The following is a 26,250-nucleotide window of genomic DNA, read 5'->3' as shown; positions in this document are numbered from 1 at the left end:
CTGATACAACAACTTAGAGTAGCAGCTTACACAGCAGTTTACACAGCAACTTACAGTAGCAACTTACACAACAACTTCCTTTCTTCTATAAATAGAGAAGAATTGAGTTCATTATGTACATAAGTTTGAAGTTTGAATAATATATCAGTTTTTCTCTATACTTGTCTTTATTTTACTGTATTTATTTTATAACATGCTTATATTTCTCAGGTGAATCTACTTTTTAAAGGTTTTCTTTCACAATAAAAAATAACTTTTACTATTACTCAAAAATATTTACTCTTTTCCTCAAAAATTAAGTCAAATACCTCAGCTCTTCAAAATATAATATTTTTTGAAAAAGAAAAAAAAACTTTTAGTACCCTGAAAATTTGGCCAATTCGGTAAACAAATAGAAAAAGAAAAGAAAAAGAAAAGACACTGTTGACCAATTGATTAGAGTAGGTATATAGGTTTCCCTTTTTTGCTTTCACCTACCTGTGGGCTGTGGGTAATAAGTTGACCAGAAGTCCTACTGTGGCAAACAGCTTAACTACTACTCCCCTAAACTGACTGTTGCTTTATTACCTAGTGGAATCCATTTTTACCCTAATTTGACACAACATAAATTGACAACATTACACGATGTCGTATAACCTAATCAAACGCTATATCCTCGTTACATTACCGCCGCGCCGTTTTAAACGGTAGGGACCACGGACAATATCTTGTCCGCGTTTCTGACCTGTTCGTTTGGGGTACTCGCTGTAATAACGCGAATCTAGGAGGGTAGACTTGGTATTCAGTTCATTTAACAGATATTCTTATTACTCTCTTTAATTACAATTAAGTCATTAAAATACTTACTTATTAATATAACTTAGTCCAAACCCCAAACAACGTGGGTTTGTGAAAGAAGCAAGAAAAAGAAAAGAAAAGAAAAGAAGACGAAAAACCAAAAAACTCAAAACAAAGCCTCAATTCTTTGCTCTTCAGTTAGAGCATTTTCTTGAAATCTTTAAACCTCTCCGATTTTTCTTTAATTTTCCACGAAAAATCGGACTGGTTATTGGTACAGAATAAAGGTTTTTTTTTTCCAGTTCATTTGCTCACTAGATCTTGATTTGAAAAAGTTGAAACAAATTTGAGTCAAGTTGAAGTCAGAGTGCAATAGAAGAAAAGTGGAGTCTTGCTTTATACTTATCATTTTGAGGAGAAAATCAGATTTGGGTTTATTCAGTCACTGGTTTCTTGATCTGTTTGAATTCAGAAGCTGATTTTGAATTACCCAACAATCTGATCTGATTGGACTCATTTAAAAATATGGTATTAGATTATTTCTTCTTCTGTTGTTATTGCAGTACAGCATTGTTTGATTTGCAATTCTTGATATATTGTTTGTTTTGAACAGATTATTTGATTTAAAGGATATTCCTCATTCTTAGTAGATTGTGTGATTGCTATTTTATGCCATTGGGTCAATTTGGTCATGTTCACTAAGACTTGTTTATGCCATTTTATTTTGCTAATTAAGTACTGTAAAAACTTCAGCTTTGGTTGAGAAAAATAATATATTGCTACAAGTCTATTGATGTTGAAGGGACTATGTTGTTTTCTTTTAATTTGTATCGTTTTCTTTTAGGTGGAATTATTAATTTTAGGTCAAGTTGGTCATGGTGATTAGACTTATTTATGCCTTTTTCTATTGCTGACTAAGTACTGTCAAAGCTTCTGCTTTGGGTAGGAAATTCTTAAGACTCTACGAGTTTAGTAAAGCTGAAGTACTATGTTAGTGTTTTTTTTTCTTCTCCAATTTGTGTAGTTTATTGACTTGTTGTTTTAGCGGGTTGGAGGTGGGATCATGGTTGATGTTTAATTTCTGCTACTGTCATGCTTTTCAAAGTAAAGTTGGTAAATTAAGTTAGTTTTCGTGGTGTACTCTCATGTATTTCTGCAACTTTTTAGTGGTCAACGAGAGTGAGTAGTGAGCTGAGTTGCAGCATAATAAAATGATAAACAAATCATGACCTTTATGTGGCAGCCTCAATCTGAGTTGTATTCAGTTTGCTTATAAGTTTTAGGCAGAATAAAAGAGTATAAACCATTGATATGGGCTATAATACATATTTCTGAATGGGCAACCCCACATTGTTGTATTTGCAGGCTGCTTCTGTTAGTTTACCGGTTGGTTCTCTTGTTTGGGTGGAGGATCCTGATGTAGCCTGGATAGATGGGGAAGTTTTGGAGCTTAATGGTTCAGACATAAAGGTTCTCTGCACTTCTGGTAAAACGGTAAGTGAGCACATGGCATCTTATTGTAGGAAAGAAGTAAATGATGAGCAGGTTCATCCAACGAATAGGACATTGAGTTGTATCTTGTGTACTCTTTCTAACACATTGGTAATCAAGCAGAGTTCTGGAATATGACGAACCTCGTTCATTTACTTGCTGAAATATATGGCAGGTTGTTGTTAAGTTTTCTAATGTCTACGCCAAAGATGCTGAAGCTCCGCCATCTGGTGTCGATGATATGACGAAGCTGGCTTATTTGCATGAACCAGGAGTCCTGCATAATTTAAAGGCTAGATATGATATTAATGAAATATATGTGAGTTTCTTGTCATTTTATAAGATCTCTCCTTTTAGTGTTCCGGTGTAATTGTCTTTAATGAAGTAATCTAATAAATGATGATTTCAGACATATACAGGGAATATATTAATCGCTGTCAATCCTTTTAGAAGGCTACCTCACTTATATGATACACATATGATGTCCCAATATAAAGGTGCAGCTTTTGGGGAGCTAAGTCCTCACCCTTATGCTGTTGCAGATGCGGCATACAGGTCTGTGCTTCTCTGTTTTTTATGAACCAATCAGTCTATTTTGAAATTGTCATTAAAAAATATATTTACTGTGGATGCAGACTTATGATCAATGAAGGAGTAAGTCAGTCAATATTGGTTAGTGGGGAGAGTGGCGCTGGTAAAACAGAAAGCACCAAGCAACTCATGCGCTATCTTGCTTACATGGGCGGGAGAGCTGCAGCTGAAGGTAGTAGATCAGTCGAGCAGCAAGTTCTGGAGGTAATAAATCTTACACTGTTGTACCTAGAGCGCGGACAATTGATTGTCGATATTTGTTGTTTTTGAAGCATCTGTTGCCATTGAATCTTAATCTAATCTTCGCGGTGGCTGCATTTTTGCATATTGCAGTCTAATCCTGTTCTGGAAGCATTTGGTAATGCGAAAACTGTCAGAAACAATAACTCAAGGTTGGAAAGATTTTTTCAGTTTGTTAAGTGATCAGAGGACACAAGTGTATAGTAACCTCTGGTTGGATTGTTTTTTGGAAATAATTGTCGCATGGTTGTAATTTCGATTGCAGTCGTTTTGGTAAGTTTGTGGAGATCCAGTTTGACCAGAAGGGAAGGATTTCAGGAGCTGCTGTCAGAACGTATTTACTCGAAAGATCTCGTGTTTGCCAGGTGTCTGATCCTGAGAGAAATTATCATTGCTTCTACATGATTTGTGCTGCACCCCCAGAGGTAATGCAACCACTATTTACTTCATTAGATGGATTTCTAGGAAAAATAAGCATCCCGAACACGCAGTATTTTATATTGTTACCTGCTTGAATATTCAGTTCCCTCTTATGTTTTGTTGGAAAATTCAACCAACTTTTTCATTCGCTGTTGCACTCTCGCTTTTACAGGCCACCTATACTGTTTTCCTTAATGGCACCTGATTTAACATTGTAAATTTTTCTCTGCTCTGAAAGCTTATTATATTATTGGCTGATTTTATATTTTGTGATTGGCTTCAGAAGTTCAATAATAGTCCAATGTGGGTTATTCCATTGAACACCAAATCTTCTTTAGAGTGTAAGTATTGAAGGGTAAAAGATGTGTAATCTACACAACTTACGATTTTTTTCTTGATAGGTAACCCGACAGCTTCAATATTTGTTATTTGTGCCCCTCATGACTCATGAGTATGCTTTGCCCCTTACAGTAGAAAAATAGTACCATACTTTAGTTTGAGTAGCTGATATAGGGAAAACATCTTTGCATTTCTACAATTCATTTATAAAAAGTTTAATTCAATACTCTGTTTTAGTAACATAATTAGTACAGGTTCTGCAATGTCTTTGCCTGTATGCTTAACTCCTTGTCCTTCTCTCTTTGATATCTTAGTTCATATCGAGGAATAATCTTTCATATGAACATGTTTACCAAACTTCTTTTTTTATTTTCTCCACTTTCAGGACATTAAAAGGTTCAAATTGGACAATCCCAGGACATTTCATTACCTCAATCAGACAAATTGTTTTCAGCTAGATGAGATTGATGATTCCAAAGAGTACTTGGCTACAAGAAGGGCAATGGATGTTGTTGGCATAAGCTCTGAAGAGCAGGTATCTTTGGGAAATTACTAGTGACAGTAAAATATGCTTAAATCTAGATTTTCCTTATACTTTCTTGGTTGCCTTGTGCATTCTTCCCAGGATGCAATATTTCGAGTAGTGGCAGCAATTCTCCATCTTGGGAACATTGAATTTGCAAAGGGGAAAGAGATAGACTCGTCTGTGCCCAAAGATGAGAAATCTTGGTTTCATCTGAGAACTGCTGCTGAGCTATTCATGTAAGTGGTATATTATGAACATTGAATCAATGCATACTATTCTCTTTTACTGGTTTGAAGCATTTCTTTTATATATATATATATAGTAGCCACTAAACTTATATTTTACTCATAGGTGTGACGTAAAGGCTCTAGAGGATTCCCTTTGCAAACGCGTTATTGTAACTCGTGACGAAACCATCACCAAATGGCTGGATCCAGAAGCTGCACTTACCAGTAGAGACGCTCTTGCAAAAGTTGTGTACTCAAGATTGTTTGACTGGTAAGATTTAGTTTTGTGTCTGGACAGGAATTACGTGACAGGTTCAGTTATCTTATTTGTTTGTAGTATTCTTTACTTACTACAAAAAAATTTATCAGTTTATTCATACCCTTCAACCTTTGTTTGCAGGCTGGTTGATAAGATTAATAGTTCAATTGGTCAAGATCCCAATTCTAAATCTTTGATTGGCGTGCTGGATATCTATGGATTTGAGAGTTTCAAGACTAACAGGTGCTTTACACAGCCTTTTGGTTGGATTGTACGTGAGTTGTCTCTTGGAGTGAACTATTAAAGAATTCCCTTGACATCTCCACGAGCAATCAAGTGGCATGGTACTTCACATTGTGTCAAGGGTCGCATTTATTTTATTGAAATTATATTGTATTTATCTGATCACTTTCATCGATCACATTTAACGTGGACTTAAGATCTCGTTGTTAGTTGTTAGTTAACTGTTCTCGATTTCTTTATCCGTGGAAGTTTAAGGACACACACTTTAGTATCTTGTTACATTTTGGTAACTCCAGTGTGTCTGAAATTTTTTTGCATCTCAAAGCTGAGTAGTTTTGGATATCCTTTTGTATAATGCATCATTTTTGTGGTCTGCAGCTTTGAACAGTTCTGTATCAATTTAACAAATGAGAAGCTTCAGCAGCACTTCAATCAGGTTCTGGCTGTCTCCTTATCTTTTTCGCACTAATTTTTTGTCCTGTGCACAGCTTTATGAAACCTACCAATGTTTTTGCAGCATGTTTTCAAAATGGAACAAGAAGAGTATACAAAAGAAGAAATTAACTGGAGCTACATTGAGTTCATTGATAATCAAGATATACTTGATCTGATAGAAAAGGTTTGTGCTGAGTTTTTGGATGCATAAGGTTTTACAATCCTTTACTTGCAAATGTCCCAGAATATATTTCTAGTCAGTTGAGTCAGTAAAGGAAAAGTTGCTGCTTTCCTCTATGTAAAATCTCTGCAGTTCTTTTGGCAGTGACTTGCCTTTCATTAGGGATATGTTATTTTCTTTGCAAACGTTTGTCGGATTTACTGATGCAGTGTTTTTCAGACTCGTTTTGCTAACATGTTGTGATCGTAGAACCTTTTGGGTTAAGGGTTTCCTTATTGCAGGTTTAGGGTTTAATAGCTTCAGAGATGATTTTTCCATTGATATGCAGTAATAACAGGTAGCAAAAAGGCTTATGCAGAGAATATAAAAATCTACAGAGATGTTCTAGTAGTAGAAGACCAAAAATCATGTTATTTACGTCGGCTAATCTAATGAGCTAACTGGCTAACATCTTCTATTTTCTTCCTTATCAAAGATCTGCTTAATAATAGAACATAAGATAACTTCGTTTGCCCTTCATTTTCTCATTCAGTTTATTTTTTTTCTTATTTGCATTTGACTAGCACTTAATTACTTCCTCTTTCCTTGTTTTGGTGACATCTTAATTTTTCCATTGCTCAGAAACCAGGTGGTATTATAGCACTTCTTGATGAAGCTTGGTAAGTAACTTGCTGAAGTTTTTCTTGTAGCCTTATCATTTTTGTTTTTGATAAAGTAATAAATTTTGTTAATGAAGGGCGAAACACACCTGTATACAAGTAATATACTAAAAAGTAGAAAACCTTACAAAAGATGTGGTTTTCTATGAACAACACCCAATCTTCTATACATATAGGAAGCTTGTGGGTGCACAAAAAATAACTGTAGCCTTATCATCCATTCTCACTTACAATTGTCGCACTTATATGCGCTACTCATGCTCCTGTTTGGTTGCTTAGGATGCTCACAATGTTTTCTTTTCGTGTTTGTAGCATGTTTCCTAGATCTACTCATGACACGTTTGCTCAAAAGCTCTATCAAACTTTCAAAAACCATAAGCGGTTTTGCAAGCCCAAGTTGGCTCGTTCTGACTTCACTATATGCCATTATGCTGGTGATGTAAGTTTTTTGATTCTTTTGATATATATACCATTTCTAATATCTTGTTTAGAATTGTTAATTAACACACGACATGGATACTATATGCATGTTATTTTCTCCAGGTCACGTATCAAACTGAGTTGTTTCTGGAGAAAAACAAAGATTATGTTATTGCTGAGCACCAGGCGCTCCTGAGTGCTTCAACGTGTTCCTTTGTAGCTGGGTTGTTTCCAACATCAAATGAGGAATCCTCAAAACAATCAAAATTCTCTTCAATTGGCACAAGGTTTAAGGCACGTGAATTGCACTTTCTTTTTTCTCATTTTTGCTCTTCCCTCTCATCTTTGCTATGGCTGGGAGCACGTTGAACCATGATTTGTTTCGTTCTATTTTTGCAGCAACAACTGCAATCTTTGCTTGAAACATTAAGTGCAACAGAACCCCACTATATTCGATGTGTGAAGCCTAATAATCTGCTAAAGCCGGCTATCTTTGAGAATCACAATGTTCTGCAGCAGCTGCGCTGTGGGGTAAGCAAGTATTGCATTTTCTTGTTGTTAGTGCCTGTGTGAGTTGGATTTGCACTCACTCTAATTCTAATTCTAATTCTAATTCTAATTCTAGGGAGTGATGGAAGCAATTAGAATAAGCATGGCTGGATATCCTACACGGAAACCATTCTATGAGTTTCTGGATCGCTTTGGCATCCTTTCGCCTGAAGTTTTAGATGGAAGGTATGTTATTACTTTTTGTAATTCAAATTGTTAACAGATTCTTATTTTATATGTTTGAACAAATCATGACAGTACGGACGAGGTCGCTGCATGCAAAAGGCTCTTGGAGAAAGTTGGACTTGAAGGCTACCAGGTAATTTTTTGAAATTACTTTATTGGGATATGAAATACTGTCAAACTTTTGCATGTACTTCTCTATCTTTTGTATTATTTCAGAATGTCACAAAAATCATTTGAATTTACTGTAAATATGTGTTAACTTTCTGAACGTAGCCGTTTACTTGTACACATGTAACCATTTATTCACTAAGATATATCAAGTGAGTTGTGTCCCATTTTGTATTGTTATGCTTAATTGCCATATTTAAAAGAAAGTATAATACAAATGTTTGGAAGATCATAAGTTGATTGCTTTTACCTTTGTGGCTTGTCTTCCATCTTTTCTATGTCATTATCTTATTCTTCCTATCATTGCCCTATTACTAGTTGGGTAATAGCTTTTGACAAATTATTTCATATATGGTCTTCTTTCTTGTCTCTTTTGTTGGTTGACTCCTCATGGATGTGCTTTGAACTTGTTTAGATTTGCAAATTTCTTGTTTTGACCTAATGATTGAAAACTAAATAGGCAAATAAATAATAATAAGAAAATCTTTGTTTGACCTCTTTCTGGATTTGGCTGATCTCAAGTGGGCTCCTGAATTTAGTCCATTTTCCTCTTCTTGACCATTGAGTGCTAAAATGCACTTTTTGAGTTTTTCTTCTCCTAGTGTATACTGTTTTTTCTGCTCAAGATGCTGCACACTTCAGTTGCAAGTTTAATATGCTGTATTTATTGTCTTCACAGAGTTTTTTTTGTTCTTTTTATTAGCACAATTTAATATGGTTTGAATATAAAATCTTCGTCCTAGTTTCGTTTGTGAGACTTCTGCCACGTCTAGGTTTTGAAAGCCATTCATTGGTCCTTATTTGGTTTTGTAGATTGGTAAAACGAAGGTGTTTCTAAGAGCTGGTCAAATGGCGGAGCTGGATGGTCGAAGGACAGAGGTGCTCGGGAGATCTGCCAGCATTATCCAGAGAAAAGTTCGTTCTTACATGGCTCGGAGAAGTTTTACGTTGTTACGTCGGTCAACAATACAGATACAATCTCTGTGCCGAGGTAATTAATTTGCTGCATGCACGGGTTCGTACTTTAGGATGCACATTAAGAATCATGTCAGTCATTTGATTGTTTCCATTTGGTTATTGTAGGGGAACTTGCTCGACGTGTATATGAGAGCTTGCGGAGGGAAGCAGCTTCTCTTAGAATCCAGACAAATGTGCGCATGCATCTTTCTAGGAAGGCTTACAAAGAGTTGTGGTCCTCAGCTGTTTCAATTCAGACAGGACTGCGGGGGATGGCTGCACGCGATGAGCTTCGATTCAGAAGGCAGAACAAAGCAGCAATTATTATTCAGGTAACCTTTCAATATCTGAAGGATAAATCTGTCTTTTTCTTTCTTGTTTCAGGAGAACGGTAAACTTAGGCTAAGGTTATGGATAAGCGGGGTTCAATTTCATGACCTTCAGGTTTATGGTAGGACTGTAAATGGTTGAACCAAACCTTGGGGCTAAATGAAGGATAATCATTTTAAAATTTGAGATAGATTACTTTAATAGATGTAGTCTATTCGCAACAGTTTTCCAACTGAATAACATATCTCAAAAGCTACTGCTGAATTTTATGAACCCTCACACTATATGTCCAGAGCCATTGTCGCAAGTTCTTGGCATGTTCGAAATTTAAGAAGCTCAAGAAAGCTGCAATTACCACTCAATGTGCTTGGAGAGGTAGAGTTGCTCGTAAGGAACTGAAGAAACTGAAGATGGTAATTTCTCATTCTGCATCTCTTTATCATCTTTGTTGGACAAATTTTTCACTCTCTAAAGCTGTCTTATTTTGGTTATATATGCTGCCTGAAAATTGTCAGATACTCGTATATAATATTACTGTATGCTTGAACCCTGTAGAAACTGATCGTGAATGGTTCTTGTGCTGACATCAAATTCTTGAATTGAAAAGTTACTTTCATGATTTTGGCCAAGGAAGTGGGAGTGACTGCTTTAAGGGAATCAGTGTTCAATTCTTAAAATAAATTTTTTAAAAGGTCCCAAGGGGGTGACTTAATAAGACAAAAGAAAAAGACCCCAAAAGGGGTGGCATAGCGATTGAATATTGGGGTAACAACCTTGGGAACCAGGTTCAAATTCAAACAGTGGCGACACTTGGTGAATTCCTCCGATATGCCTAAGTCTTGGTAGGCAAAGTTACTCTGTATCTGTGTTGGTGGGAGGTAGCAGGTACTCGGTGGATTCGTCGAGGTGCATGCAAGCTGGACCAAACACCACCGCTATAAAAGAAGTTATTTAAGATGGTTCTCTACCTCTATGAACTTGCAATCCATAGTACTGAATCAAAGACTACAAATAAGGCTCATATTAAGAATTAAGGCCTTATTTTAGCAACCACTTGGAGTCTTGGACTGCAAAAATCAATATACGTAGCTTCAAGTTGCATATTGTTTTTCCCTACTGCTGGGTTGACATCTAGGTTCCTGTTCAACAAAAGCGTAATACATCATTTAAATCAGTACTTTATACATCTGTACAAATTGATTTTATTCCATATTCCAGTGATAGTACTTCAACAACTAGTTGTTATCTATAGATGATTCCTTTTTTTTTTAATTTTTGATTGGTGTTAAACATAGTCATATTGAAAGTCAACCATACATATTCTCCGAGCATCGTGCACTTCAACTGAAAATAGTTAAAGATACGAATATGCTTGCTAATAATATGACTCTTGTTCGGTTGATACATTCAATTTATCCTTTGACCTGAGTTCTATTCTTACTTATCCCTATTCAGGCTGCACGGGAGACTGGGGCTCTGCAAGCTGCAAAGAATAAATTAGAGAAGCAAGTTGAAGAATTAACTTGGAGATTGCAGCTGGAGAAACGCATGAGGGTCAGTAGATAAAATTCTATAGATAATTGTTCAGCCACATTTTGGTACTTGTTTTTTCATGACACAATATCCTTGATCAATGCATTCTCTAAAGCAAGTCCCAGAACAATCTTCTTTAATCTTCGTAGGTGCCTTTATTGATCCATTAAAAACCGGGGAAGAAAATACCAAAAATTGCCTTAAAAAGTAATACCAAATGTTGCATGTTAATCAGGTTAAGGATTTTGTGGGTAGTGTTTAGAACTAGAATAGATACACGCAGCTCTATAATTGTATTTGGTGAAGCTAATACTAAAGCACAAGAATATAGGAACTCGGTGTAAGTAATGCACTGCTTCAGCTCCTTGAGAGATTTGGGTCACTTTCTTGATGTCTTTGTTTTATATCATTTGGAAACAGTAGTTTATGGGTGATTGAATCACATCCAGTATCCCATTGGTTGAAAGCTACTTAGCTTGAAAAGGATGCATGTCAGCAAATGTGCCAAAAACTTTCAACTTTTGTGTATGCTGAATAGAAGTAATGCTAGTGAGAATATAAGCTTGTCCCATCTCCACCATTATATCGTTACGTGATCATTTTGTTTCTTCCTTACAGCTTATTATTCAAATTCCGTTTTTGTAGGCGGATCTTGAAGAAGCAAAAACACAAGAAAATGCAAAACTACAATCTGCTTTTCAGGAGCTGCAAGTTCAGTTCAAAGAAACCAAGGAAATGCTTGTCAAAGAACGTGAAAATGCAAAACGGGCAGCAGAGCAAATCCCTATTGTACAGGAAGTCCCCGTTATTGACCATGAATTGATGAACAAACTTAGCATTGAAAATGAGAACCTGAAGGTAGGTCAACCAAACATTAAAGCCAGATGTCTATTGCTGCTTGCTATGTTTATTAACTGAAGCCGCTTGGCATTCAAGTTCTGATAATTATTTTCTTTTAATATTAGAGTATGGTAAGTTCTCTAGAAAAGAAGATTGGTGAAACAGAAACAAAATATGAAGAAACAAATAAACTTAGTGAGGAGCGGTTGAAGCAAGCAATGGAGGCAGAGTCCAAGATCGTTCAGTTGAAGACTACTATGCAAAGGTTGAATGGATTTATTGGCATATGTTGCTTGAATTGAATTAATGTATAGAAGTTTTATTGTCGTACAAACACATGTATTGACATTTAGGTCTAGTGCTAACTTTCATTACTCATCACTGTTTTTTTTTTTGGCTGTTAGGCTTGAGGAGAAAGTTTTTGACATGGAATCTGAGAACCAGATTCTTCGGCAGCAGGCCCTGTTAACCCCTGCTAAGCGGGTTTCAGATCATTCACCTAGTCCGGCTTCCAAGGTACTTACCAGGGGAAAGTCGTCATTTTCATTTTTCTCTTTCCTTTTGACAAATACTGTTAACAAATTTGAGACAATGTTTTGTATTTTCAGATAGTTGAAAATGGACACCATCTCAATGATGAAAACCGGACTAATGTAAGACACACTTTTGTAGTCATTAAGTTACGTCCCTTGCAGGATGGTGTCAAACTCTTAATTACTGCTTACGAGGACTGATTTTTGCAGGATGCACCGAGTTTCACACCTTCTAAAAATTATGAAACCCCCGACAGCAAGTTGAGGAGACCTCCTATTGATCGACAGCATGTATGTGCTTCTCTGGATACTTTATATTATCTTTTTCTTAATTTCTGATATAGAAAGTTTTGTCAACTGGAGTCTTTGTTGACCTTGTTACAGGAGGATGTTGATGCACTTATTGACTGTGTGATGAAGGATGTGGGGTTCAGCCAAGGAAAGCCTGTTGCAGCTTTTACCATCTATAAATGCCTTCTCAATTGGAAATCCTTTGAAGCCGAGAGGACCAGTGTGTTTGATCGTTTAATTCAGATGATTGGTTCAGCCATTGAGGTATGTACATGTAGTTGCAGATTATATTTACATTGACATGGACATGTTTCATGGATATTGAGAAACTGAAGATTTGGACCAAGGAATCCGCTAACGTTGGACAATAGTTGCCTGACTGCAGTAAAAAGTGATTTCTTGGTTCTGGTCAGACCTGGAGATAAACATACATTTATTTAAGTAAAAATATTGGAGATGAATATACGTTATCTTAATATTGTTACAGAGAAAGCAATTTTGCAGTTGCTACCAGCATTGATTAGGAAAGGAAAAAAATCTGCACATAGCATTCCTATTTAAAGTTTAAACCTTTGTGGAGGGAAGTCAATATGACCTTCATCATCTTATTTACCTGTAATGTATGCGCAAGCAACAGTAACGTAACAGATTTTGGTGGAGTCAGTAGCTGTATCTCAACATTTCTCTTGAATAAGTTCATGAACTTCACATTTTAGCAGGATAACGAAGGTTTCTAATCATTCTTGTCTGGAATTGAGTTTTTCATTTTGAAAGTTATCTGGAGGTGTTACATTAGAGATGATCCTGGAAATCAGAGACCCGTAGACAGCAATAAAGGTTTGAAGGTTGGAAAAGAAGTTATAAATCATAGCATATTGAACTAGATGAGAACTGCATTTCAGCGGGAGAATTGCAGAAAGATTTAGCTGCAGCTTTTGAATAATATATTTTCGCCTAGTATATTTTAGTCAGCTGCTTATATTGTCTCGTCCAACCATCATCAACAACTATAGGTCATTACAATTTAATGTGAAATACTTCTTGATTTAGGAATCTCTATGTTTTACTTAGCTGGAGAATTGTTTAATATTCTATATGGAAGTAGAAGTTTCCAGATTTTAAATTTATTAGACATTCAATCCCGATTCAAATTATGATTTGATATCTTTCTGTATGAAATAAACTTGATACACCACATTTAAGGATTAACTTGGTGTTTCGTTTTAGAGGCAACTTGAATCATTACCGAAACGTGGAAAATGAATATCAGTGTTCTAGTAACTTCAACGTAACTTCCATCATTAGTAAAGTGTGGAATAAGAAACTTATCTGTCAGTTTCCGCTTTCTGCTGAATGGTGTAAGTCTTCATCCATGAGACATGAGTACAGGGAAAACAGGAGTGCCGCCCTACTTTGTCAAATTTTTGAAGGTTGATGCTGCATTTAGAACCACTTGAAGCATAACAAAGTATCTACTGATTGCAGAATCAAGAAAGCAACGACCACATGGCGTATTGGCTGTCAAATACCTCAACGTTGTTGTTCTTAATCCAAAAAAGTCTGAAATCAGGTGGCGCAGTTGGTGCAACTCCTACCCGCAAACCACAACCTCCGACATCTCTATTTGGGAGAATGACAATGGTATTGAAGCTCTTGAATTTTCCTCACCTCTTTCTTGTTTAAGCTTGATTCTAGTAATCTAGTCCTGTCAAGAGTAATAGAACTTAGCTTTAGTAGTTTGACTCTCATGTCTTTTCAAGCTGCTGATAGTGCTGTGTTGTTTTCAGGGATTTCGTTCGTCGCCTTCTGCAGTCAATCTTGCTGCAGCTGCAGCTGCATTGGTAGTGCGCCAAGTTGAAGCAAAATACCCTGCTCTGCTTTTCAAGCAGCAGCTTACAGCATATGTTGAAAAGATTTATGGAATTATTAGGGATAACTTGAAGAAGGAGTTGGGATCACTCCTTTCCTTATGCATCCAGGTTTGTTGAAAAATTCTCCCAGCAATTCACTAACTGCATTTGTAACAGCTTTCTGCTCTTCCTTATTGGCTTACCACTTCCGCGAGTTCAGGATGCTCTTAGAGGTTGATGCATAATTGCCAATCCTTTCCACTAAATTTTACTCTTATCTAAAGATTTTCAGTCAGTTTTCGTTCATAAGCAGATATCATGGCTCATAACAGTCATAATATTATGCGTCATGAGGTATTAGGTCAGAGTCTACAGAGGATATTCTCTGAATTTTTTTTGTTTTTAGGAGCTCGACATTCATGAAAGTTTTTTTTCCGTTTTTGTTTCCCTTGTCACTCAGTATAGGGTTTTTCATTCTCCTGAGAAAAGGGGAACAGATTATAATGCCTATTTCCTTCTTTATCACATGTATTTCATGAAAAATTGATTATGTGTGATATATCAAGTCCTGTAAGCATTCAATTAATATTCTCTTTGAATTTGATCATGAGAAAACCTATATACTTGTGCTTTTAATACTTGATTATCTTGGACTTGAGAAATAGTTCATCTGAAAGGAGATGCATGTATTTATAACATTTTAGGTTATTTGGTACAACAATATTTATAACTCACCAAAGATAACGATTGTTAGCTGTAAGTTATAGTGTTTAATATTTTGTAAAGATAAAGGAATTGAACAAGCTGAGCAGACTTGCTTTTTTTCTTTGGTGATAAGGTAATGTTTGTGAGGTGTTGGAGCAGACTTGCTAACGTGTCAATGGTCCTTTAAGGCAAAACCATTTCTGCTTAGCAAATAATAAAACTATAGGTTGCTATCAGTGCATAGGTATAGCTAGGGCTATGCAAGTTGCTGAAGGAGAGATGAATGTTGACATAAAATGATCTGTTACCACACCCACTTATGAGCTTAAGTTGCATTTGCAATGCCTGGGTTGGACTCAATGTTTCGCGGCCCTTAGCATCACTATGTGAGTCACTTCAGTGCGTGCTAAGATAAGCACTCATTTCTTCTAATGCGCACGAAACAGAGCTATCTCCCGCAGTGTTTAAAGCGATCGCTTCGTTGCTTTAAGCGAGAAGCGAATCGACAACTCGTCGCTTTTCTGAAGCTGAGGCGACTCGACCATCAAAAGCGATCGCTTCAACACCTGAAGCGTGACACAGAAGCGAGAAGCGAAAAAGCGATCGCTTCAGTCAAAAGGGGTCAATTTTTTTTTAAAAAAAGATTGGGTCTTTTTTATATTATACAAAACATAGACCCCAAAGTGAAGACATTTCTTCTCTTCTTCTATTCCATCGAGCAACGCTTCTGCTGCTAGGGTTCTAGAAGTCCGTCCAGCCTCCAGGTAATTTCTTCTTCTTTCTTCTTCTCCTTTTTCTTCTCCTTTTTTTCTCTTCTTTCTTACTCTTCCCGTCGACTGCTGCTAAGTGCTAGGGCAGGCAGCGGTCCTTTTTTTCCTTTTATTCTTCTTATTTAGCCTTTATTTATTAATTTTTGTGTGTATTTCAGTTTATAAACTTAATTATTATATTTTGAAATGTTGCTGCTTTGCTGATTTTAGTATATTAAACATAATTGTAAAAAAAATCCATTTTTTTTCCTTTTTATTTGAAATGTTACTGATTTCAGTCGTTAAATTTAATTTAATTAAGGTGTTGCTGATTTCAGTTATATATATGTATGTTATATTTTCAGTTTATTTCATTATGTTTGTCTCTTTGCAAGGTTTGACAAGAGTGGGTTGCTCTAGTGGTGACCACCCTCCACTTCCAACCAAGAGGTTGTGAGTTCGAGTCACCCCAAGAGCAAGGTGGGGAGTTCTTGGAGGGAGGGAGCCGAGGGTATATCGGAAACAGCCTCTCTACCCCAGGTTAGGGGTAAGGTCTGCGTACAAACTACCCTCCCCAGACCCCACTAGTGGGATTATACTGGGTGGTTGTTGTTCTTTGCAAGGTTTACTTTATGTTCTTTAAGAATTGCGCTTCACTTCAATGAAGCATGCGCTTCGCTTCTGAAGCGAGGCGAGCCCCTGTCGCTTTTTTGCGCTTCTCGCTCTCAAAAACACTGATCTCCCGGGAACTCCTCTCCTAGTAATGAGCTACTGACTATCGATCCTACTGTGAGAAATGAAAGCGCCGTCCCTTCTTTCTCTCGCAATCAGGATAGCGGTGCAGTTGAACATTGAGTTGTGGAGGAACGAGTATCTAAGTTGCATACCTGAGTGAAGAACTGAAATTTTGTTGCCTAGAATGTACATATACATATCATTCTCGCTCTTTTGGAGAAGCTAGTTTTAGGCTAGTAGCTATTCTTTTCCATTTATATGTTAATAGGTAAAACACCGATAAGAAAAATTAAGTAAAAGATCTGCTTCTTCTCGTTTGTGGTTGTTTCTTGAGATTGTTCGAATTTAGCACTAGATTTTCCTATTCCCTTTAAGTTTTTAGTGTAGTTTTATAGTCAGAGTTGGACTAAAATTTTCAATTGAAGCCTTCCTTCTACATACTAATAGTAATATGTTGAAATTCAGGCACCAAGGACTTCCAAAGGAAGTTTGAGAAGTGGGCGATCCTTTGGCAAAGACTCTTCGACAAATCACTGGCAGCGGATTATTGAATGCCTCAACTCTCTTCTCTGTACATTGAAAGAAAATTTCGTATGGATCTCATAACATTTTTCTTTTACCAAATTTCCAAGAAAAGCTAATGCTTGCAGTTTATATATGTCTATGGATGCGAATTTTAAAACTAATTTTTGTTGTTTGTTTTTCAGGTGCCTCCAATTCTTGTTCAAAAGATATTTACTCAGACCTTCTCTTATATCAATGTACAACTTTTTAACAGGTGAGGGAATTTTGGTATTCTAAGTTTTTGTCTTTATTATATGTTAGTTGTCAAATACTTATTCAGCTAAATTTGCAATTTGCAGTCTTCTTCTCCGAAGGGAGTGTTGTACATTCAGTAATGGGGAGTATGTTAAAGCTGGTTTAGCTGAGCTAGAGCTGTGGTGCTGCCAAGCAAAAGAAGAGGTAAGTTCCGCATGTCTGTAATTTTACGCATTGCTAGTCATGGCTCAATATTATTGAAACAAATGGAACTCATTTCCTTTTTTTTCTTTACTTGCAGTATGCAGGTTCATCTTGGGATGAACTCAAACATATTAGACAAGCTGTTGGGTTCTTGGTATGTTAATTTCTTTCATTGTGGTTCGATGAAAGTTTCCAGCATGGGCATGGTTAATTCTGTAACAAAACTCCCCTGACATTTTTTATAGAATTGAATGTATAGTGGCGGACTTAGCTGTTGAAGTTTTCTCAAGGCGTTTTAGCTAATCACTAGTTCTTGTTGTTTCCTTTGGTATTGCAGCTGTCATGACTTGTTTGTTGCCAGATAATTATTCCTCATTTTTTCCTTTTTAGAATTTGTTCATGTCTACTTTTTTAGATGTAAATTGCAACTCAGAATTGATATCAATTTTCCGGTTTGTTTTTATGTATTGCAAGAACAACTGATAAAATTGCCTTTTCCTGTTACTTGTCCGCAGGTTATACATCAGAAGTATAGGATATCTTATGATGAGATCACCAATGACTTGTGTCCTGTAAGTCTCTCTTCCTCAAATCAGCATTAGCTCTGTAAATAGTCTTGTCTCACGAAATTCATATGTTGAAATAAGAGTTAAAATTGGATTTTTTCCTGTTGCCATTTTGCCATTTAGATCGAAAGAGTTCTTTGTCAAATTCTCCACTTGAGTTTAACACAAAATACCATATGTACTCTTTCTGAATTTCTTTCTTTTGCAGATTCTTAGTGTCCAGCAACTTTACAGAATCTGTACGCTCTATTGGGATGACAACTATAATACACGGAGTGTTTCCCCAGATGTAAGATATGATATAGTGATGAATTTTTTCTTATTGAAGTCTACAGTGTGTTTTCGCACGAGCATAATTGAATGTTTTGAGAAATTCCCTTCTCCTTGACTACAGGTCATATCAAGCATGAGGGTGTTAATGACAGAGGACTCAAACAATGCCGAGAGCAACTCTTTTCTATTGGATGATAACTCAAGGTAAGCGATTGTCCTTTGTGTTGTGAATATTTGTCCTCTTTTGCCAACTACAAACCTTAAGTTTGTAGGGGGTCCTATGACCCCCTAAACTTGTGAGAAGTGAATTATTACCCCCTTATTTGCTGATGTGGCAAATAGGGTGTATTAACTCAATTTGAGGCGCATGAGTGAAAAACAGCGCAAAAGAGTACCGCTTATGGCCCGAATATACCATATTTTCTGGTCGAACACTATATTTTTCCATCAAAAGCGATATTTTCCGAACAAGAGTTGGGCAAATGTCATTCGTCTTTTTCCTCAGCTAGTGTCAGAGCCACTTCCAGTAAACGCTGCCTCCTTTTCTGTATAAAATTCGAACACCCAACCAGCTCAAATCTTTTAGTATACCTGTCATCACAGCCAACTCAATCTGCAGAAAGCATCAAAATTTTCAAACAAAAACTTGATGAAATGATTTAGGTCCTTTGATAATGATAAAAGAGATAAAGGGTTAAGATGATTTAAATCTTTTGATAATAATAATAACAATAGGTGGTTACGGTGGAAAGATGATGAGGAGAAGATGGCGGGGAAAAAAAGTAAAAAATGAAATAAAAATCACGTCTTGGAAAAAGAAAGAGGAAATATGATGGGGAAAAACGGGTGGCAGTGCGTGGAGTTACATTGCCCAACTTAAATCTGTTTTTTTGGTTTATTGGGGGTGGTAATAACCCTTATTCTCCAATAATTCGATGAAACTTTTTTCCTCGTTATCATCCCTATTTGAAAATTCTGCGGCTAGTGATATTATTTTGACAACCTGTTTCAATCGTTCAAATTCCGTGTAATTAAAAGCATGAGTATAATTATTTGCTCCCCTAACAAATAAATCGGTGCAAGTGTTACAGTGGTCGCCATTATATTTTCTCGACCACCATCACGTGTATGGCAAAAGTTTTCTTTCGTCTGTTGAAAAATTTATTAACTCATCCACTCATTTGACTTACAAATTGTGCTTTACACAGCTTTTCTAAACTTCTATTACTAAACTATCTGGGACTTTCTATTTTCTTCTTTAAACTTATCTTCTAATTGTCAAAGATAACTTTCTGTATTTGAAATTTGGCAGATTCACTTTATGTTAGTTTACTGATCCGTACTTGTCCTTGTACATAAGCAAGTTCTTGCATTTTCTTTTTCTGCTTATTATAAAATAGGATATCTTTCAGCGCTTCTACATACATCTGTCTTTTCTCTTTTTGACTAAGAATGTCAGTTCTTCTGTTTCTTTATCTTCCATATGATCCTCTAGTTTCTCTTTTTGTTCCTTGTATTATAATTATATTAAAATAAAAATATGAAAAAAAATGTCAATGTTACTTATTTTTTTTAAACTTCTTCCATGGGTTGAATAAGGAAGCATAGATTTCTGGCAATTTTTTCGCTAGGTATTGAGTTTGAGCAGATGTAGGTGTTTTTCCAATATTGGGTGTGTTTATTTTAATACGAGGTGTGGGGATAAGATTAAATTTCAGTTCTTTCAGATATGGACGTAAAACTGTGCCAGAAATCATTACCTTACCTTGTAAAAGAAAAGGGAAAAAAACAACTATGCCAGAAATGAGAAGTCAAAGGGCGAAGTAGGGCAAAATATAGTAAACAAGCTGGTTTCTCATCGTCCGTGCCTATATCACATAAAGTATCAAGTTATTATTAAGTTATCTCTGGGTCCCTAGGAAAATGTATTCTCCATTCAGTTAATTCAGATCTATAAATAATGTTTAATTACCTTTAAAGAATGGCATGTTAAAAAAGGGAAGATTCAGAAAGTTCATAGACTTTGTTAGTTGTCTTCTTTTGATTTTATAAGTTTAGGTCGGCTTATATAATAGTGATGCAATTTTTCATCAATTTCCTCCTTGCTCGTTGTATTCATTTTCTTAGACGTATTCTAACTGATACTAGAACAAATGTATCATAACTTATTTGAGACTTTCTCTAGCTCCTTATTGGAGGAAATTTGCTCAAATTTATATTGATGTTTTTGCAAGGGATAAATTGAAAAAAGGAATTATTTGTAAATCTTTTTCTTTGACCTTTTATTCTAACAGGGATTCATGTTTGATAAAATCTCAATACTGAAATATGAAGGCTAAATTTTGTACCAATAAATATGAGTTAAATCAATTTTAAGTACCAACAAGTTACTGCTCTTTTTAAAAATATATCGATACAATTGCCAGATGACCAATTTTAGATTTAGTGACAAGTTCTTTTCCTTAAGAACAGTGTGTAGTTTCTAATGACTATATTCCTTGTGTTCTAAGTGTTGGATTGGACATGATATAGACAACTTAAGACTTCAAGTGCAACAATGTGAAGTAGGTGAAAACATTAGCTATAACAAATACATGTCTTTGAATGCAGCATCCCATTCTCCATTGACGAAGTCTCGGAATCGCTTCAAGTGAAGGATTTTGCAGATGTTAAAGCTGCAACACAACTTCTCGAGAATCCAGCCTTCCAATTTTTACACGAGTGAGGCCTAGGAACCTCGAGGGTTTCGTGCATTTTCGTTACAGATTTGTATGTCCTAGGTGGTGGATATATTCAATTTGTTGTATATTCATTCTTCTTTTTCCCTTTTCAATTTTTTTACCCAATATAGAATATTTTTTGTTTGTTTGTTTATAATTGTAAAATTTCAATAGCATAAAGGTTCAGTCAGCAAGTAGTGGGAGTTTTGTATTCGTTTTGGTGCAAAGAGCAGCAGCATTCTTTTATTAGGAAAAAATAGGGGGCAAAGTATGTTGGTAATAGTGATGGGTGTAAAAGTTTTGTATTCTGTCCAAATTTCATATATGTAATGAAACAGAAACATACATTGAACTCATCTATTGTCTTATGAAAATCATATCAAAGTTGATTTTGTACATTGCGTTGCAATTTTATTTGTAAGGACGTTATTCTCTGGTTATTATGACTCATTTCTCAGCCTTGCTAGTTAAGTAGATTATATGTTTTGTATCATTGCTCAACATATACTACTAAAAAATTAAGGTAACAACCTAGGGTTTTGCAATGTGATGGATGAGATCCTTCCGCCCTTAATTAAAGGTCTCGGGCTAAGAATGATAAAAAATTCTAGTGCGAAATGCTTCCACTTTAATAAGGGTTTAGTACAATGTGGTACCGACACCGAATAGAAAACAAAAAAAAAAAGGTAGACCACGCATAATCATTGGGTGGAAAGGACAAGGTTTTAGTTGAATTTGCAATATAATTTAATGAAAAAATTGACGTATATCTGAAAATCAAGAAAGTACACAACATTTTGTAGACTTGGCGTTTTGGTACCCCATGAGGATGTGTCACATGCTTTTATTAAAACTAACCACACTCCTCCATGAGGGTTTTGGGACCTTAATATTAATTTGCTACACTTACTGGACCACCTTCCTAGTTTTTCAACCCACAATTCAAGAAAACAACGTAGAAATTATAAAGATAATCGAGTTCAAAACTTAAGCTGTTCTCGTCTCAATGCTAATTAAATTCTGTTAAAACCCTACTCTAGATAAAAGTATTTGATTGCAAAGAGTAAGTTAACATGGCTAATTTTGAACTAGGACCTAACTCGATCTACAAATTAATGGAAAGTACCATCTTTTCTTTCAAGCGGTAAGAAGATATATATGGTAAATTGACATTCTTCTAGTCAAAGATATAAGTAGTACGTTGTCGACAGTTCAATGTGCACAAACTAAGCCAATCTCTAGTCAACGGATATAGTAGGCATTGAGAAATGAAAAAGAGTTGGGTAAGTTATACATTTTCCCGATCAGTTAAGAATAATTAAAAATATATATTTCGTTGCCAATCTATATATATATATATATATATATATATATATATATATATATATATATATATATATATATATATATATATATATATTGTGTATGTTTAAAAAAAAGAATTAGAGGAAGGAAGATGGAGTTGTAAGGAACTGAAAAGGACAAATTGTGAATTCATTTCACCTGACTGAGTTATCCAAACACCCTGTAATTGGTCCATTTCCCATTAAAGGTATTCACACCACCATTCTTCTTTGCACTTGGTGTCACTTAAAGATTCTCTCTGTCCACCTGGATAATACTAAGTCCACGCCCACCGTAGGATTTTTCAAATCAATAATTTGCTATCTCATTCGCTTTCGGTGTCTTGTGTGATAAGAATGTGCCGATGAGACTTAAAGTTAAGTTCTACAAGGTTGTAATTAGACCGACTATATTGTATGGAGCAGAGTGTTGGCCGGTCAAGAACTCTCATACCTAGAAGCTAAAAGTAGCTGAGATGAGAATGTTGAGGTGGATGTGTGGGCATACCCTGTTGGATAAGATTAGGAATGAAGTTATTGGAAAAGGTGGGAGTGGCCCCTGTGGAGGATAAGATGCGGGAGACGAGGTTGAGATGGTTCGGGCATGTTAAGAGGAGAAGTATAGAAGCCCCAGTTAGGAGGTGCGAGCGGTTAGCCTCGGTAGGTAGCAGGAGGGGTAGAGGTAGGCCTAAGAAATCTTGGGGAGAGGTTATTAGGCGAGACATATAGCGCAACTGGAGCTGACCGAGGATATGGCCCTAAAGAGGTCAAAGATTAAGGTAGAAGGTCCGTAGGCGAGCGTTTCTCTTTGTCTTACTCAGTTCGCTAGCATTAGAGTTAGTACGATATCGTTTATCCATAGATGGCTATTACTACCTAGAGTTTGACTGCATTCTTAGATTCAAACTTATTTCATCTTGTTGTTATTCCTACTTCTTGTAATTACCCTTTCTTTTTCAGTCGTTCTCTAGCTGAGGGTCTATTGAAAACAGCCTCTCTACCCTTCTAGGGGTAGGGGTAAGGCTGCGTACATCTTACCCTCCCCAGACCCCACTTGTGGGAAAACCACTGGGTTTGTTGTTGTTATTCTGAGTTATTCACAAATTGCTTAGTTTAATTACATTAAATAAATTTGTTAAATTTCTCTATTTTGGGAATTTGGGAGTTATATTGGGCCTAGATGGCCTGTCAGCATTTTATTTTGGGGTATTATCACTTTTAATCCGCGCCAGAAATTATTTACATATGATAGCCGAAAAAGTATATAAAATTTGTACTATAATTTTTGTATATAACATACAGAATATATATATATACAAAAAATATATAAATTTTATAATTTTTTCGACTATTATTTTTACGTTGGCTATACAATGTCATTTTTTCTATTATTTTCGAGAATTGAGTAGGGAGTACTAGCTCAATGGCACCTCCACGTATATCTCGTGCCTATGGACCGTTATTCGGACCCTTCTCCCACTTCTATTGCGGGAACGCAAAATCAAATTCTAAAAGATCCTTTGCTTCTTTTTCCACCCCAAAAAACGGTTGACCGACAATTAATATTTTTTTTCTACTAAAATTATTTGAACGTTGAAAATGATTCTAAAGCCAAATGGGTTAGTCATTTTCCAATTAATGGCAATGTGACTGCTGCACAAAATCCATCTATTTCTCATCGTATAAATAGGATTTTATCACATTCGTGTGGAAATATGTGGCTCTTCTTTGTTTTCTTTCAAAAATTGGACCATTCAACATTCTCAATAATGTCTGATGAAAGATTCACCCTATCCATTCCATTAAGATTGATCTGGACCACAAGGTTAAAATAATACAGCAAAAAAATAAGTTATCCACCGCCACTATAATCCTTTTAATTACAAAGATATCCAAAAGTATGAATTTCTCTCATTTTCTTAGACTAAACAACATTTTCTAGTGAAATTAGTCGCAATTTAATAATGTTCATAAACTATTCGGGTCCTAAGCTCAAAAGAGAATTCAGTCTAAGCCCATTAACTAAAGCTGATTATATACTTTTTTAAAGAATTAATCTAAATAGCTGCATCCAACCGCTTAATTAAATTTTAAAAAGTAGTCCCCATCCACTTAAATTAAAAGTAGCTCGTTGAGGTATAATATATGCATAATTTGTGTATTATAGGTATATATTTGTGTATAAACAATATATAGTCTGTATAAGGCTAGAAAATGTAGATAATAAATGTGACCGACTATTTGTGTAATGATCCCTAATTTTCCCGCCAAGAAACTTCTCATAACTAGGTAAAATATTTAAACAAGGATAAAAGCAACCATTTATTTCATTTTCTAAAAAAATAGATAAAATTAGAAAAGTGGGTGAATTAATATACATATTTTATACACTTTTTATTAATCCAAGTTGCCAAAAATATTGAAAAACTAAAGACACTGGAGAAAAAAGAAAGAAGAGACATACTCCTTCTGCCCAACCTGTTGAATACTTTTCACTTGCAAGGGTAAATTTTACCAACTCAGTTTTGCGAGGATCAATTTGACAAAATTTTAAATCTTAAAATGTAACTCAAATTTCGCTTAATATGAATAGAAGGACGTAGAAACAATTTCCAACATTTTGAGATACTAGTCTTAGAGTACGCTCATTGCGCGTGTATTTAATAGTATCAATGAATATAAGTTTTAAAAAAATTCAAAGATATTATGCAAAAAAGAGTTTGAATTATCAACAACTCCAAATTACTTGAGAAAAAAAATCATCAACGTTAATTACATTAATCTAACTCAATAGATCTCTTCTCTACAAATGCCTTATTATTTGGACTTTCGTTAGGAATAAATTTAAGTTTTCACGCCATCCTTTCTAGGTAGATCCCTTCGTTATTATGATAAGAGATGATACTTGCTAATATATGTTGTTACTTCCTTTAACTTATTATATAGTAATTGCTAATATCGGTTAGCCACGCATTCCTAATTTGATATTTGTTCGCGATTACATACAATATTTATCCTCTAGATAGATTAATTGATACTATAAGAAACTATGAAACTCTATGGCAATATTTTTGGAAATGTTTATTAACATTTCTTTAAAAAGAAATATCTTAAATAGCTAATATTTTAAACATTACCAAACCGTAAATCTTAAAATTTTAGCAATCTGAAAATAATCGTGAGTTGCTGAGTATAATTTTTGTATAATTGTCTTTAAGTTTTCGTCTCTTGGTATTTTTAAAGTGGAAAACTTCTAATGTCACCTAGATTATTATCTTTTCGGGTGAAATAACAATTTCTAAAATTATAAATTATTGTGAAAATTAAGTTACTCAACTTATAATAATTTATCTTATTGTGTTTACATTCCTACATATTAGGATTTCCTATATAGTTTAAATAAAAAATATTTAATAGTCAAAATTTTAGTTAATTTCAACTTCCTAAATATCAAAAAGTACTAATTAAATGATGATTTTGTCTAATGTGAAATTTATTTTCAAATAATAAAAAGGTCGATCAATTTTGCGTTGAAGTTTTGTGCTTTTATAATAGTCTAGAGTGAATGAAGAAGACAAAATTAAAAGAAAAGTGAAACATTATTTTCCTATATATTTAGTAGTTTTTAATTTTAGTCTCACATTATTTCCCAATAATTTGAATAAATTAATGTAAGTTGTTGTAAATACTAAATGAAGTAATATAGTACTAGTTTGAGTGTACGCGCGTTGCGCGTGTACCCCTGTCTTAATAAATGTATAATTTTAAAAAATTTACATAAGTATTATATTAACAAATTCCGTTTGAGTTATAGAAAAGAAGTTAAAAAATATTAGTTGCTGAAAATGGTGATTGTTGATCTTATTTAGCTAACTCAATAAAGGAACGATAATAATATAAGTCCTCAATCTTATTAAACGGTATATAATCTTAAGTTCATTTTATAAAATACAAATAAAATCAAGAAATCTTCTTTTCTCGCAAGCAAAAAATAAATTGTTCTATTTCTTTGATCAATAAAAAAATACTATAGAATTTATAAACAACTCAAAAAATGATTTTTTTGTTGTTGAGAATTTGGCCAAATAAGCTCTATGTTAGAGAAACGAGGGTGGCGAACATTGTCAATTAACTTAAGTTTTATATCCGGT

At 35.0% G+C, this 26,250-nt stretch overlaps 1 protein-coding gene across 1 annotated transcript; it reads left to right on the top strand.

Moving 5' to 3' along the window:
* The first annotated feature begins 873 nt into the window (after positions 1-873).
* Positions 874-21,152, top strand: LOC107781370 (myosin-6). Its single transcript, XM_016602062.2, has 39 exons — positions 874-1,305; positions 2,143-2,271; positions 2,444-2,587; positions 2,678-2,823; positions 2,904-3,063; positions 3,193-3,251; positions 3,365-3,524; positions 4,244-4,393; positions 4,484-4,620; positions 4,736-4,882; positions 5,012-5,113; positions 5,492-5,549; positions 5,631-5,732; positions 6,351-6,388; positions 6,701-6,827; positions 6,932-7,102; positions 7,208-7,339; positions 7,434-7,543; positions 7,616-7,676; positions 8,525-8,702; positions 8,795-9,000; positions 9,292-9,411; positions 10,454-10,552; positions 11,177-11,389; positions 11,497-11,636; positions 11,776-11,887; positions 11,980-12,024; positions 12,115-12,195; positions 12,289-12,459; positions 13,681-13,836; positions 13,983-14,174; positions 16,700-16,825; positions 16,942-17,012; positions 17,098-17,197; positions 17,295-17,351; positions 17,713-17,769; positions 17,972-18,052; positions 18,158-18,240; positions 20,647-21,152. Exons 1-39 carry the CDS (start codon positions 1,303-1,305, stop codon positions 20,759-20,761), a joined length of 4,539 nt encoding a protein of 1,512 aa, XP_016457548.2. The 5' UTR covers positions 874-1,302; the 3' UTR covers positions 20,762-21,152.
* The last annotated feature ends 5,098 nt before the right edge of the window (positions 21,153-26,250 follow it).

Source organism: Nicotiana tabacum, chromosome 19, assembly GCF_000715075.1.
Source record: "Nicotiana tabacum cultivar K326 chromosome 19, ASM71507v2, whole genome shotgun sequence".
Classification (NCBI taxonomy): domain Eukaryota; kingdom Viridiplantae; phylum Streptophyta; class Magnoliopsida; order Solanales; family Solanaceae; genus Nicotiana; species Nicotiana tabacum.
This window is presented reverse-complemented; position numbering and strand designations above follow the sequence as displayed.

What these genes read in the sequence shown, in the direction of transcription:
- LOC107781370 (XM_016602062.2), top strand. An exon ending in TCGAGCAGCAAGTTCTGGAG is followed by an intron (nt 3,064 to 3,192) that starts GTAATAAATCTT and finishes TGCATATTGCAG; the next exon opens with TCTAATCCTGTTCTGGAAGC. An exon ending in GTCAGAAACAATAACTCAAG is followed by an intron (nt 3,252 to 3,364) that starts GTTGGAAAGATT and finishes TTTCGATTGCAG; the next exon opens with TCGTTTTGGTAAGTTTGTGG.